The 13,899-nt window shown below is 45.0% G+C and overlaps 2 protein-coding genes across 2 annotated transcripts in view; one reads left to right on the top strand and one right to left on the bottom strand.

Moving 5' to 3' along the window:
* Positions 1 to 945: 945 nt before the first annotated feature.
* Positions 946 to 13,899, bottom strand: part of mtnr1ba (melatonin receptor type 1Ba) — a gene marked incomplete at its 3' end in the record, with an annotated part of 88,156 nt that continues 75,202 nt past the window's right edge. Inside the window, exons 2-4 of the mRNA XM_079513873.1 lie at positions 5,917 to 6,035; positions 4,635 to 4,979; positions 946 to 1,365 (exon numbers count right to left, since the gene is read on the bottom strand). Coding sequence (XP_079369999.1) covers positions 946 to 1,365; positions 4,635 to 4,979; positions 5,917 to 6,035 — 884 coding nt within the window. The remainder of the gene's footprint in view (positions 1,366 to 4,634; positions 4,980 to 5,916; positions 6,036 to 13,899) is intronic.
* LOC306932525 (large ribosomal subunit protein eL27-like) lies at positions 2,464 to 2,880 on the top strand (the record flags this gene model as incomplete). The annotated part of the gene is made up of 1 exon (XM_079514362.1): positions 2,464 to 2,880. The coding sequence occupies exon 1, from the start codon at positions 2,470 to 2,472 to the stop codon at positions 2,878 to 2,880; it is 411 nt and encodes a 136-aa protein (XP_079370488.1). The 5' UTR covers positions 2,464 to 2,469.

The raw sequence follows: 13,899 nt of genomic DNA, 5'->3' as shown, positions 1-13,899 counted from the left end.
AAGAATTGTGAATAAAGTCAAACAATCTCAATCGCCACACTTGTCTTTTTTTTGCGTTCGCCTTATTTTTTCTCTCTTTCCCTATACACACAGTAAACCCCTCTATTAAATTAAGCCTGAGAGAGTACGCTTGGTTCCATTTGTACACCTCAGAGTTAATTTAACCAAGAACATTTGACTGTGTGCTTCATTTGCTCCCACCGCCGTCTCTCTCTCTCTCTCTCTCTCTCTCTCTCTCTCTCTTTCTCTCTCTCTCTCTCTCTCCGTCTCTTTGACCCACAATATAGCCAGAGTTCAACGAGGTTTCCATTCGGCACACGGTGGAGCTGCGTAGTCACTGAGTAAGATTGAGTACAGACAGACACTCCACTGCTGACACAAGGCTGGGAGGCCGGCGGGGCGCTGTGAATGATGAGGAATAACAAAGAGTACAGCGTGTGTGTGTGTGTGTGTGTGTGTGTGTGTGTGTGTGTGTGTGTGTGTGTGTGTGTGTGTGTGTGTGTGTGTGCGTGTGCGTGTGCGTGCACCCGCTTCAAGTGTTATAAATCCATAATCACCAGTAGGGTTACTCATCAAGACCATGCAGTGGAGCAAGTATAGAGGCTCTACTGGAGCCTATACTGATGAAATACTGGTGAAACTGCTGCTCCCGCCGAAGTGAAAACATTGTGAAACTGCGCTAGTATACAAACAACTTCGCTTTATGTTTACTTACGTGACCGGTTAAGATTGAGGTTAGGGTTAGAGTTAGTAGTCAGACAGCGCAGCCGAGGCCAGATCGTACTATGGCTGACAACAAGTTAACAACATCTCCGCTCCAGTAGAGCGGTCTACTGGCTCCATTGTATGGTCTTGTTAAGTAACCTACTGGTTGATATGGGTTGATGACACTCAAATCCGCTAGTGTAGTGTGTGTGTGCGCGTGTCGGTCAGTCAGGGTTTCCATCACAGCGTCTCTCCCTCTCCGTTCACCTGGTCGTTGTTGTTGTACCCCGGCGACGGCTTACTCTTATTCATGGCCTCGGTGCCGCCCCGCGACGTCTCCTGGAAGAAGCGGCGCGGCTTCCACATGGACGTGACGATGCGCGTGTACTCCCTGCGGAAGTTCTGGTTCAGCAGGCCATAGATGATGGCGTTAAGGCAACTGTTGAAGTACGCCATAAAGTAGCTGACCACGAAGAGCCACTCGGGCAGGTGCGGCACCACCGCGTCGGGGTCGATGGCCACCGCCAGGCCGATGAGGTTGAGCGGCGCCCAGCAGATGGCGAACAGCACGAACACCACGAACATGGTGATGAAGTTCCTCATGTCGCTGGGCTTCAGCCCAGGGCGCGGTCGCATCTCCGACTTGACCTTGCGCCTGACCTGCAAGTGGTGGGGAAAAAGTAACTGAGTACATTTACTTAAGTACTGTCCGTGCCACGCTTTTCATCCGCTGAGTTCTTCTGTTGAAGAGACACCAGCTGATTTGATGAACCGGAAGTAACAATCAATAATTGCCGGGGCACTCGCTAGATACTTTCATTTTCATCACAAGCACTGATATGGTACCACGAGGTCGCAGGGTTTTTTATTGAGCTCCTAAAACATCGATGTTTGGTATGAATGATCACCTTCAATTCCGAGATAAATGCCACTAAAGATCGTCGATACAGATAGTGTGGACGGAGATAAAATTATCAATACTAGCAATGCTGGATGCATTATAAACTAGAACTGCACTCTGTCAAGTGCCTACTTGCTTGTTGCACACAAGTAGCGCAAGCAGAGCGTGCAAGTGCTGTAGATTTTGAAACGTACTTTAGTTACGTCATCGAGAACAGTGGTTTATTTTTATTTATTTTTATAATTTTTATCCCATTTTTCACCCCTGTGTAAATTATCTAATGTGATCCTGGGCTCTACACACCCTCCGCCAACCTAGTCCCCATATATGGGGGACATGGGGAGAGCAACGGACTTGAACTCATGCTTCCTTCATGCCTGAGTGTCCAAGTTGCTCCTTTACACCTGACAGGGGGGAGTTTCCCTGGTTGGACGTAGCGCGTGGAAGGAACACGTTATTCCAACCAGTTCCTTTCCCCTCCATCAGGCGCCCCGGCTGGCCAGGGGGAGGCAGTTTAGAGACCAGGATTACTGCATGTATACATACATAACATACATACTTAGTCCGTGATTGGCCGAGCGACACCACCGACATGCGCAGCCGATTACAGTAAAAATTAATAAAGATAACACGGCCCACTCACGTATATCATCACTTTTCTTAAAACACCTGTGCAAAGTGGCTCACATCACAGTTTACCCCTTTGTGTACCTTACATCTAAACTAAGTGTAACATAGTGATCATCATCCTAAATAGAAAAGGCGGCATGTTGCCACGGAAACGGTTGTCAGCATGTCGTCACATCACGTAACGTTATATAAGGTGAAAAGACCGATAGCGCTCTTCATGCAACAACACCGATATGGGCAAGTTCATGAAACCGGGCAGGGTGGTGATGGTCCTTGCTGGACGCTACGCCGGGCGTAAAGCCGTCATAGTGGACAACATCGATGATGGCACGTCTGACCGTCCCTACAGCCACGTTCTGGTCTCGGGTATAGACCGCTACCCTCGCAAGGTGACCGCATCCATGAGCAAGAAGAAGATTGCCAAAAGGTCCAAGATCAAGGCCTTTGTGAAGATGTTCAACTACAATCACATTATGCCCACCAGATACTCTGTGGACATCCCCCTCGACACAACTGTGGTCAATAAGGACGTCTTTGGGGACCCTGCCCTGAAGCGAAAGGCCAGGCGGGAAGCCAAGGTCAAGTTTGAGGAGAGGTACAAGACCGGCAAGAACAAGTGGTTCTTCCAGAAGCTCAGATTCTAGGTCTACAGATTCTTGGTTCTACAAATAAATGTGAATAAATGTAAAATTGAAAAAATAAAAGGAAAAAAATAAAGGAAGAAAAAAAAAAAGAATAGAAGAGAATTTCATATTAGCACATCATTGGAGGTTATCTAACTAGATATCAGACACAAACAGTGACCAGCTCCCTCCGCCAGTACCTAAATAGGAGATTGGGGTCAAATTCCAATACCCCAAATCTCGTCCACTCTCACTCGGTCACTCCACCATGCCTGTGTTACGGTGAAATTGGTGACCTGCTGAAATATGTGACAATCGTGTAGACGTTGCATGACGTCAGTGTCCGAACGTAAATCATTGCGGTTTGTTTATTAGCAGAGTTCAACCTATCGGTATTCAGACTACGTCTATCTATCTACAGTATATGCACCACGTCTCTGTCTGTACATATGTACGTCTGTCCACGTGTAATCCACGTAACTCGAGAACCGTTCGCCCCACCGACTTCAAATTTGACACTCGCGTTCCACGTCGCCCCAGGGGGGTGCAGTGCCCGGTGTCGAGTCGGGCGGACCCACGGTTGTCTAGAACCGCCCCAAAAGGCCTCTGCCCGGGATCTGGACAGGGCCCCTGCCCATATATGGAGCTGGCCTGTTCTGACATTCTGATGTCTGCATAGGTTCCATATTTGGGCATGTCTGACAAAGAACTCCATATATGGGCATAAAAGGGACACAGACATAATATCTGGGTGGGGCATTCATTTCCAACTTCCACAACACCACAGGGGGTGCAGTGCCCGGTGTTGAGTCGGTCGGACTCACAGTTGTCCAGAACCGCCCCAAAAACCTGCCCGGGCTTTGGACAGGGCCCTTGCCCATGGTCAATATATGGAGCTGGCCTGTTCTGACATCATTCTGAAGTCTGCAGAGACTCCATATTTGGGCATACCTGACAAAGAACTCCCCGGGCTCAGGGCCCCTGCCCATGCTCCATATATGGAGCTGGCCTCCTCTGACAACACAACACTCCATATTTGGGCATGCCTGACACATGCACCAAGTCTCTGTCTACTATCTGGGTGGGCCTTTTGGTTTCGAGCTCCGTCCCTACTCAACTGGATCACCAGGACACAACTTAAGTGATGATAGTAGCAGTGTTGATTTCGTCGACTAATACTGTGACAATTTTTGAGTGGTGTAAACCACTCCTACAACTGGCTTTGTTAGTTTACGTGTCTGTTCGTACCAAAAAATGAGCATGGTTGCTATGGTCACCCAGTTCACACGGGTGTGATTTCATTACGTCAGACATTACGTCAGACCACAGTTGATCAGTCTATATAAGATCTTACACCACTCAGTTCACACGGGTGTGATTTTTTTCTTGTAGACTACCTTTTGGACAAAAACTAAATGGAAACTAAATGAAAACGGACTAAAACTAAGACTAAATATATTGACAATTTCGTCAACAAATAATACCTAGACAAAAATGTTAGGAAGGGACTAGTGGACAAGAGATCCAGTATAAGTCATTTTACACTAACCCTGAAAATAGCAGATCTACAAGCTTGCAAATCGGCTATTTTCTGCAAGTGTAAAATCTGTCATTACGACGGCATCAAGGTAACCAAGTCGTCTAAAATCTTATGATATTTAATCGACTATAAAACTAGACTATCACTAAAACATTCCAGGTGACTAAAACGTGACTTAAAAACGAAATGAAAACCATTCAAGAGACTATGACAAAAAACTAGGCTATGAAATCACCTGGATCACCAGGATCCAGATGCGCAGGTAGCAGAAGGTGACCACAGCGATTGGCACGAAGAAGTGGATGACCACCACGGTGACGGTGTAGGACGTGCTCACGGCCTGGTCGAAGGTGCACGAGTAGACGCGTGCGTCATACTGCAGCGAGCCCACGAAGAAGTTGGGCACGATGGCCAGCACGGTCAGCACCCAGATGAGCGCCACAAACAGCAGCGTGTTGCGGAAGCTGTACAGCTTGTCGTAGGCGAAGCTGTGGCAGATGTAGCAGTAGCGGTTGACCGCGATGCCCGTGATGTTGAAGATGGAGCCGATGACGCTCAGGCCCATCAGGAAGCCGCTGACCTGGGGGGGGGGAGGGAGAGAGAGTGAGAGAGAGGAAGGGAGGAGGAGACGGAGAGAGAGAGAGAGAGAGGGTGGGGGAGAGGGCGGGAGGGGGAGAGAGAGAGAGACGGGGGGAGGGAGAGAGAGGGAGGGGGAGGGAGGGAGGGGGAGAGGGTGGGGGAGAGAGAGAGGGAGAGAGAGAATGAAACATCAAACAACACGGATCACAGCATGCATAATCACTGTATAGTAGATACAGTCAAACTTTGAGTTTTAGCACTCATATGCTTGCTTGCTTGCTTGCTTTATTGATTTGTATTAACAGTTTGTATATTATATTACTCTCGTAAATTCTCAAAGTCAAGTGATCAATTTTAGGTTAGACTTTTCAAATTCCATCCTGATTGGCGAATTCCCAACATCACTGGCACACGTAACCTTACCTGACTTGAGAGAGAGACAGAAAAGAAAGAGGTCAAACCAAACGGATCACAGCATGAATAATACTGTATAGATACGGTCAAACTTTGAGTCATATGGTGCGTTCACACGGGCAGATGCAAAGATTCATTCTACCATTCATTGTCAATGGAAGCCAGTGACGTGAAGCTACGAAGCAGATCCGAAATTTGTAGCTGCTGCAAAAGCTACAAAGCTACAGCTGTAGCTGTTGCTGACGAAAACTTGCGCCGTCTTCTTCTAGTCCGTTTCCATTGTTTCCAATATACATAATGCTTAGGTCCAAAAGGGCTTGCAGTTGAGACTCCATGCTCGATAGTTGTTGTTTTTCAATCTCCCCTGCTGGTCACTGTGCCTCCGACACATGTCACTACAGGCACCTGCACGCTTGATGCCGTCAACGACCGTGTGAGCAACAGATATACAAAGCGACAAATACGTTGTGATCTTTGCATCTTTGCATATGCCTCGTGTGAACGCAGCACTAACAGTTACACACCTTGCACTGGGTTTCACCTAGGGACCACCCGTCATGGAATATGGCGTACAGCACCATCGGGTAAGGGTAGAATGCCACCACCAGGTCAGCAAATGCCAGGCTCACCACAAACACGTTTCCTTTACAGAGATAGAGAGAGAGAGAGAGAGAGAGAGAGCGCAATTTTCATAATTGGCGAATAATATGTGAGTAATGTGACCATACCATTAACAACCTATAAGGAAAGAAAAAACATCTTAATTTCATCATGCTTTAAGTAGCATGTGACATGATGCTGAATCCATTCCAAGCATTTCATTTGTGTTGACAGCTACATATGGCCGTCAACATAAAACATATGGCCGTCAACATAAAACATAAACATAAAGCTTTGGTGTACTCAACATGCCTGGGTTCACTTTCTGGCAAGTGGACTAATGGTTAAAATGGTGTTTGAAGTTACGATGGATTTGTATAGGAAGGGGGCAGCTGAAATGAATATTGAATATTGAAACAAGCAACTTAAAAACGGTATGGGGCGTTCACAAAAGCCTGCGTAGACGATGAAATTACCCAAACTTTTTGTGAAACATCCAATTATATTAGTACTTATTTTTATTATGTTTTTTTCAAATAAAGACAAAAAAGGGAGAAAAAAACAGGGCATTCAGAAGTCTTTTCATTACAATACACTGCTAGAGAGTGTATGAAAAGTGGAGGAGATATAATTAAATAGGCTACTGAGTAGGTTCAGTGTGACATTTGAGCAAGGTGATCTAAGAATGGCTGCCATATGACATATAACTCCATTATATCATAGCAAATGTTCTCCATATTTAGCCTATACAAGTAAGTTCAGTTAAAGGACCACTTCACCACTTTTCAACCCATCTTCGTATAATCGGTCCTTGCACTAATAATCATGATAAAATGGCGTACAATTTTTTTCTACTCAGTCTGTGTCTCAAAGGAGGGCTGTGGGCAGTTCAGAAACCTGTCCACCAGTGACATCATCGATGGGGAATCCAAGCTAATAGAAACTGCAGGCTTTCTAGTCCTGAAAATTTGCAATGCGAAAATCGAAGCCATCGTTCTCACGATAATACAAATCTAAACATTTTTGTAAAAAAAAAAAAGATCTTGCTTAAAAAACATCTGCCTAACGATGATGTCACTGGTGGACAGGTTTCTGAACTGCCCACATCCCTCCTATGAGACACAGACTGAGTAGGGAAAAAACGTGCCATTTTCATCATGATTATTAGTGAGGACCTATTATATGAAGATAGGTTGAGAAGTGGTCCTTTAACCAAGTATTGAAGTGAGGTACAGCATCTGATTTCCAAAGTCTTAGAATCACTTTTTTTGTAATTACCACACGTCATTTTATTTTGTACAGAAACATTGTGATTTGACAGTATTTGAGAAGAACCAAAAAGTGCGGTCTCTGGGTCAGGTATCAGGTTCACCTGATTAAAAGTAAAGATAGAGATTTAGAGAATTGGTGTGCCGATTTTTTCATTTCTTACATGACTTCATTTTGATCCAGCACCCAGCCTATAGGTAGAGATGTGATCCAGCACCCAGCCTATAGGTAGAGATGTGATCCAGCACCCAGCCTATAGGTATAGATGTGATCCAGCACCCAGCCTATAGGTATAGATGTGATCCAGCACCCAGCCTATAGGTAGAGATGTGATCCAGCACCCAGCCTATAGGTATAGATGTGATCCAGCACCCAGCCTATAGGTATAGATGTGATCCAGCACCCAGCCTATAGGTAGAGATGTGATCCAGCACCCAGCCTATAGGTATAGATGTGATCCAGCACCCAGCCTATAGGTATAGATGTGATCCAGCACCCAGCCTATAGGTTTAGATGTGATCCAGCACCCAGCCTATAGGTATAGATGTGATCCAGCACCCAGCCTATAGGTATAGATGTGATCCAGCACCCAGCCTATAGGTATAGATGTGATCCAGCACCCAGCCTATAGGTATAGATGTGATCCAGCACCCAGCCTATAGGTATAGATGTGATCCAGCACCCAGCCTATAGGTATAGATGTGATCCAGCACCCAGCCTATAGGTATTGATGTGATCCAGCACCCAGCCTATAGGTATAGATGTGATCCAGCACCCAGCCTATAGGTATAGATGTGATCCAGCACCCAGCCTATAGGTATAGATGTGATCCAGCACCCAGCCTATAGGTATAGATGTGATCCAGCACCCAGCCTATAGGTATTGATGTGATCCAGCACCCAGCCTATAGGTATAGATGTGATCCAGCACCCAGCCTATAGGTATAGATGTGATCCAGCACCCAGCCTATAGGTATAGATGTGCGTGTCCTTTTTGACTGTTTGTTCAGCCTCCTCTACTACTAGGTATCAGGTTCAAACACACATCCATAAACATCTGAAAACCAAACCATTTACATTTATCACGCCATACAGTTTTGGGCATGTCCAAAAGAGGTGGGTCAGGGTTAGCCTGGCACGGCCAGACTCATAGCGAGGGTTCACTGATGCACTGATGAATATGAATATGCGGGGAAGAAACATATCAGTCGCTATGAGTCTGGCCGCGCCCGGCTAGGTATCCAAGAAGTTAAGTAGGTTACAGATTGCATTCAGATCAGATTGTGTAATAGAAAGAAAACAATTGCTTTGTTGCTGTCCATCACTGCTAATGCTCATTCATTTCCTTCCAACGGCATCACATTCATTTCCAGTCTGTTGCATGTGTGCCGCCCACCAGTCAAGTCAGTCAATGAGACAGTTCATGCATTTATCACTTGAAGAAAAAAGAAACAATCAAAACATTTATGGAACACTTAAATTGGAGATTTTGCCAAATTACTTGTGTCGCACTGCTCATTATCCGCCGTCTCTGACCTATAATTGGATGACAACGGGTACATGGCATCTAATTACCTCGTGGAAGCTATCATGTAATTGTGTTGCTACCATTTTGTCGCAACAAAGAATGAACAATAGTAGTGTGCTTGCCAATATTATTGAATTATTTGCATTAACACATTCCCTCCCATTACCATAGGCGGTAACGCGAGGCGTGCACCGAGGATTGGTATGTGGCCCATGGGAGGTCTATGGAGGCTAGTAGCGACGGAAGCTAAAATTAGGTTTAAACAATTATTTTGAATGGCCAAGAAAGTAATAATAGCTTTTCTCGAGATATCTCGAGGTTGGCATGGATTGTGTTTAAAGCTGATATAAGCAATAATATGTCCAAATTTGAATGACCTTTTTATTTTTTTGGTATTCAGACAGCCAGCAGTGGGTAGAACGCTCCCAAAAAAATGTTAGTCTCTGTGACACATCTAGGGGCCACAATCTGCATTCAAAGATCTTCCTAGAAGCTTTGTTATTGGTCGATTTGCCTGTCTGCTTCCTGATTGGTTAGTCATTGCGACCAGGTTTTTTTCGACCAATGACAAAGCTTCTTTGTTGACATATTATTGCTTATAGCAGCTATAATACTAAACTTATCACCTTTAGTGACGGCTTTTTCATTTGCTTGACAGCACGGACTCCACCATTTGCTTTATTATTGTCCTACTCTCTCTCAGCAATCTTGTTAGGCCACTTTGTCCCCGTGAGAGCCTGAGAGGTCTCTGACACCTTTTTTAGTTACTGCTGGCAAAAAAGATCGGTGACTCAATTACTAAGTCGTATAGAGCTAATAAAGGTGAAGCTGATCGATTCGATCTGGTTAGGCAACGACCCAGAACCCATGTATCATAAGGCCACTTACATGGAATTTGCATTTAGATTAAGCCGCCGCATTTGGCACCCGCTGCACTGCTGTCTGTCACTGGTATATACCTGCTTGCTTTACTGTCCTCCGCTTTAATATCTCTGGTATTAAATGGCATGATAAGCTCCATATACGCCACTTGAATTGATATTTGGGCATCAATGTATAGTCCCAGAGGTTGTCATTTGCATACACAATTGAATGCACGTCCAGAGCAATCAACCTCCTTGTCCCTGTCCCACAGTGCCATTTTAGTAACCCCCCCCCCCCCCCCCTACTTCAATGTCATTCTTCTCCCTGCTACACCAGTTATAAGCACGAAGCAAGGCACTGAACAACAACCTGGAGATAATACTCTATCAACATCATCATCATCATCATCATCTGACTTTTTCATTATCTCTCCATTCAGTTTCTTCTACTAGAACAGTTGAAGTACTCTTGCTCTAGCTAGATCTGATTCATGTGGCAATAAACCGCAATAAATGTTGCCATATGCAGTCTGCTGAGTGCGTGTCAGCAGACAGCTGCTGAAATTAACTCATCATGTGTCCGCGTGCAGGTGTGTGTGCGTGCATGCAAATCCTTCATCCGAGCCTAGGGCAGGGGAGTAAACGACAAGCCACTCATTAGCGTCATGATCTAGTTCATGTTTGATGCCGTGAACAAACGAAAGAGTCAGTCTGCATGGATATTCTCATACTCTCAGGACTCTCATGTTATCATACTTGCTTTTACAATTTAGGCATTTAGCAGACGCTCAGAGCGACTTATAGTAAGCAAGAGCAACACATGGTAATACATCAAATAGGGGTTAATTTCTTTGTTGGCCAACATCAGTGTTTAGTACTCTGTGCGGGGGGAGACATGTGAGAATGTTGGTTGGTTGAAGACCAAGCGTGCTGCGGCATTCTGGATCAATTGGAGAGGCTGAAGTGCACATGCCGCTCTAGGCCAGTGAGGAGAGAGTTACAATAGTCAAGTTTTGATATGACTGGTGTCTGGATAAGGAGCTGGGCTGACTCCTGGGTGAGGAAGGGTCTAATTCGTTGAATGTTATAGAGTTGAATGTGAGCTAGCCTGGAATTCACCTATGCTTTTTATGGCATAGGCAGCTCCCGGCAGGATCCGCCGGGAGAAACTATGCGCAGCTGCTAGACATGAGACTAATTGCACTGTGAAACTATAATTTCTTCGGTACAAAAATGTATTATCCAATGACAATCGGTGGTGGGGTGGGTCTAACGAACAACCAATCAGCGCCGAGTCCCGTTTTCAGCGTCATCACGCAGCGCAACACACAGAGGAAGGAGGGAAAAACAACACCAATGGCTACTGGTTGAGGGAAATTCTCATCCCCTCCCCCTTGAAATCGCTCAGACAGGAGACAATGTCAGACTGAAGCTTCAAGAAAGCTACAGTCTGATAATCAGGCTAGGCAAGTGTTGCAACATTGAAAAGTTTGAAAACTAAACATTATTAAAAAAACTGAATAATAACAAGTCACACACGCACACACAGGGCCGGTCCTGTGGAGGCACTGGGGGGACAGTGGGGACACTGTGGAGGCACTGTGGGTCCATTGGGGAGGCACTGTGGGGACACTGGGGAGGCTCTGTGGAGGCACTGGCGGGACACTGGCACTGGGGAGACACTGGGGAGGTACTGGGGAGGCACTGGGGAGGCACTGGGGGGGCACTGGGGGGGACACTGGGCAGACAGAGTTGGGACAGAGTAAAAAAAAAAAAAAGTTAAAAAAAAAAAAAAAAAAATCTTTTTTTTTTTTTTTTTGGCGCCCCTCCCCCATGGCGCTCGAAGCCGTTGCTTCGTCGGCCTGTCGGAAGAACCGGGCCTGCGCACACACATACACACCAACAGGCGCATGAAAGAGGGAGAAACTGAGTGGTGGTTTATGTTCCTAGGGGCACAGGCTAAAACAGAGGGATGTTGCTGTATATTGACGATATATCGATATTGCGATACTGATATTGCACTCATGTTCATACCTCGATAGCGATATGATAAGGATATATTGTGCAGCCTTATAATACACATCTAGTCCATGGCCTCTGTGGGTGAAAGCCACTGTTTTAGGTGAACCGGGATTGCGCTGAATAGAGTGTACAGTACTTGACTATAAATACACTTTTAGACAACTACAGTTGACTTATTAATGAAGTAGCAGAACACAGAATCATGTGTGTGTATGCGTTCCTGGTGCGTACAGTGCGTATGTGTTTGTCCATTTGTTTTATTTTTGGCTTTACGTAGGCTACTGTATACATAGGTGAGTGTATATATATAGCACTCGATGTATATGAATCACCCCACTCAATGGAAAGGAATCGTGCACAAATCCCAGCGGGTGAATGTAGAGAGAGGGCAGTGGGGGAAACTTACTCTAAGTACATTTAACTGCACTTAATTATTTCTTTCCCATTTATACGTTATTTGCTAGGTCCGTATACTGTATTATACAGACCCCAACATATACTATGTTATGGTTGAGCCCCACGGCAGCTTTTAACATACAGTAGATCCGGTTGCTATGCAATATGCCTCCCGTCACCACCAGCTATGGGACATTACATCTGATCCCCGTTTACCGCAGTTCAAAGGAGGACTAGCTTTCAAACCTCCACAAGTCGGATTCTACGAGAGCTGTCCTTGGTGGATCTTCAGCCATCCAAAGTTCGGTTGTCACTTGTGACTTTGTACTGCATCGCTCCCGACATGTACACGTTACTGGCGAGAGGTAAACAGTGTGCGCTAATGCTAATGATATAGCAAATGCTTACAGTGAGTGTGTGTATGGGGCTGGCGGGGGTTGGAAACTCTTTCTCTTAAAGTGAACGCTGATGGTGGCACAGGTTAACTTCATTTATGCTAACAGCTAGCCGCAATAAAAGAGTTAAGTGCAAGTTTGTGGTATTTGTACTATACTTGAGTATTTCCAATTTCCAATACTTTTAGTTCTACTACATCTCGCATCCACTTTTAGTCCACTATTTAAAAATGTTTAGTTACTAGTTACTTTATAGATTTGTATTATTATTACATTCAGCGCTATATGTCGGCCATTTGAAAATAGCAGATCTACAAGCTCACAATGCGTCGCAATTCCCATTGTGAGCTTGTAGATCTGCTATTTTCAAAAGATGACATTTGAAAACTTAAAATGGGACAATCTGTGAAAGTATTGTTACCTTTACTTTTTTCCACCACTGTATGCATGCAAGGCAGAAGCATGATATTCAGCACAACTGGCTGAGCCGCCAGGCAAACCTAGAGTTATGCATTTTGTAATTAGCCTATGCTAATTATGCTATTGCTACATAAATGAGTGCATGCAATCATAACGCCCACTGTGGCAACTATGTTTGATTTAATGTTTTGTATTGTTGTTGTAATAATGCTCATGGTTACTCAGCCACTATACAGTGCAGGCATTTATGTTACAGTGCATGCATAAGTAGGTCTTATTACGGCAAGGCGCGGCAGTGGCTCAGCGGTAGAGTGGCCGGTAGAGCAGCCGGATGGGAACCGCGAGGTCCCCAGTTCGATCCCAGGCTCTCCCAGAGTTAGTGTTGGAATGGAAGTGTCCTTGAGCAAGACCCTGAACCCCTAATTCCTAAGGTTGGATGCCTTGCATGGTTTCCTCCGCCATCGGTGTATTGAATGTGTGTGTGAATGGGGGAATATATTAATGCACAATCTATGTAAAGCGCTAGACATGCACCATTTACCATTATGGTTGTTGTGTTATTGTTTGTGCCTGGTGTGTCGTGGCATAACTATCAGTCAGATCTATTTACAGACAGCTTGGTATGGAGCCTTTATGTCCAGTCGTACACAGTTTTCTGAAAAACCTATGTTTCTATGTCAGTGGTGCTCAACCTTTTTCATGTCAAGGACCCCCAGAATTATCTATTTGGCTGCGGACCACCATCTGAAAATATGTAGTTCCAGTTTGTTTGTGAACATGATTATGGACACTTTATAGGAACAGCTCAACTGTCAAAAGCGACATTCAAAATTCATATTTCATTGTGTTAAAAAATATATTTGTTTTGTGTTTTTCTAATAAATAACCAGTTGGAGCGTTGTCATTCTGATAGTTATAATGCTTAAAACACTAAAAGGGCTTCCCGTCCTGAATGGGTTAAATTACTGGTAAGATACAGTAATGTGACCAAACCTGACAGATAGTAAATCATTGG

This window comes from Electrona antarctica (assembly GCF_951216825.1).
Source record: "Electrona antarctica genome assembly, chromosome: 11".
NCBI classification, from domain to species: Eukaryota; Metazoa; Chordata; class Actinopteri; order Myctophiformes; family Myctophidae; genus Electrona; species Electrona antarctica.
Note: the sequence above shows the minus strand (reverse complement) of the source record. Positions and strands in the feature narration are given on the sequence as shown.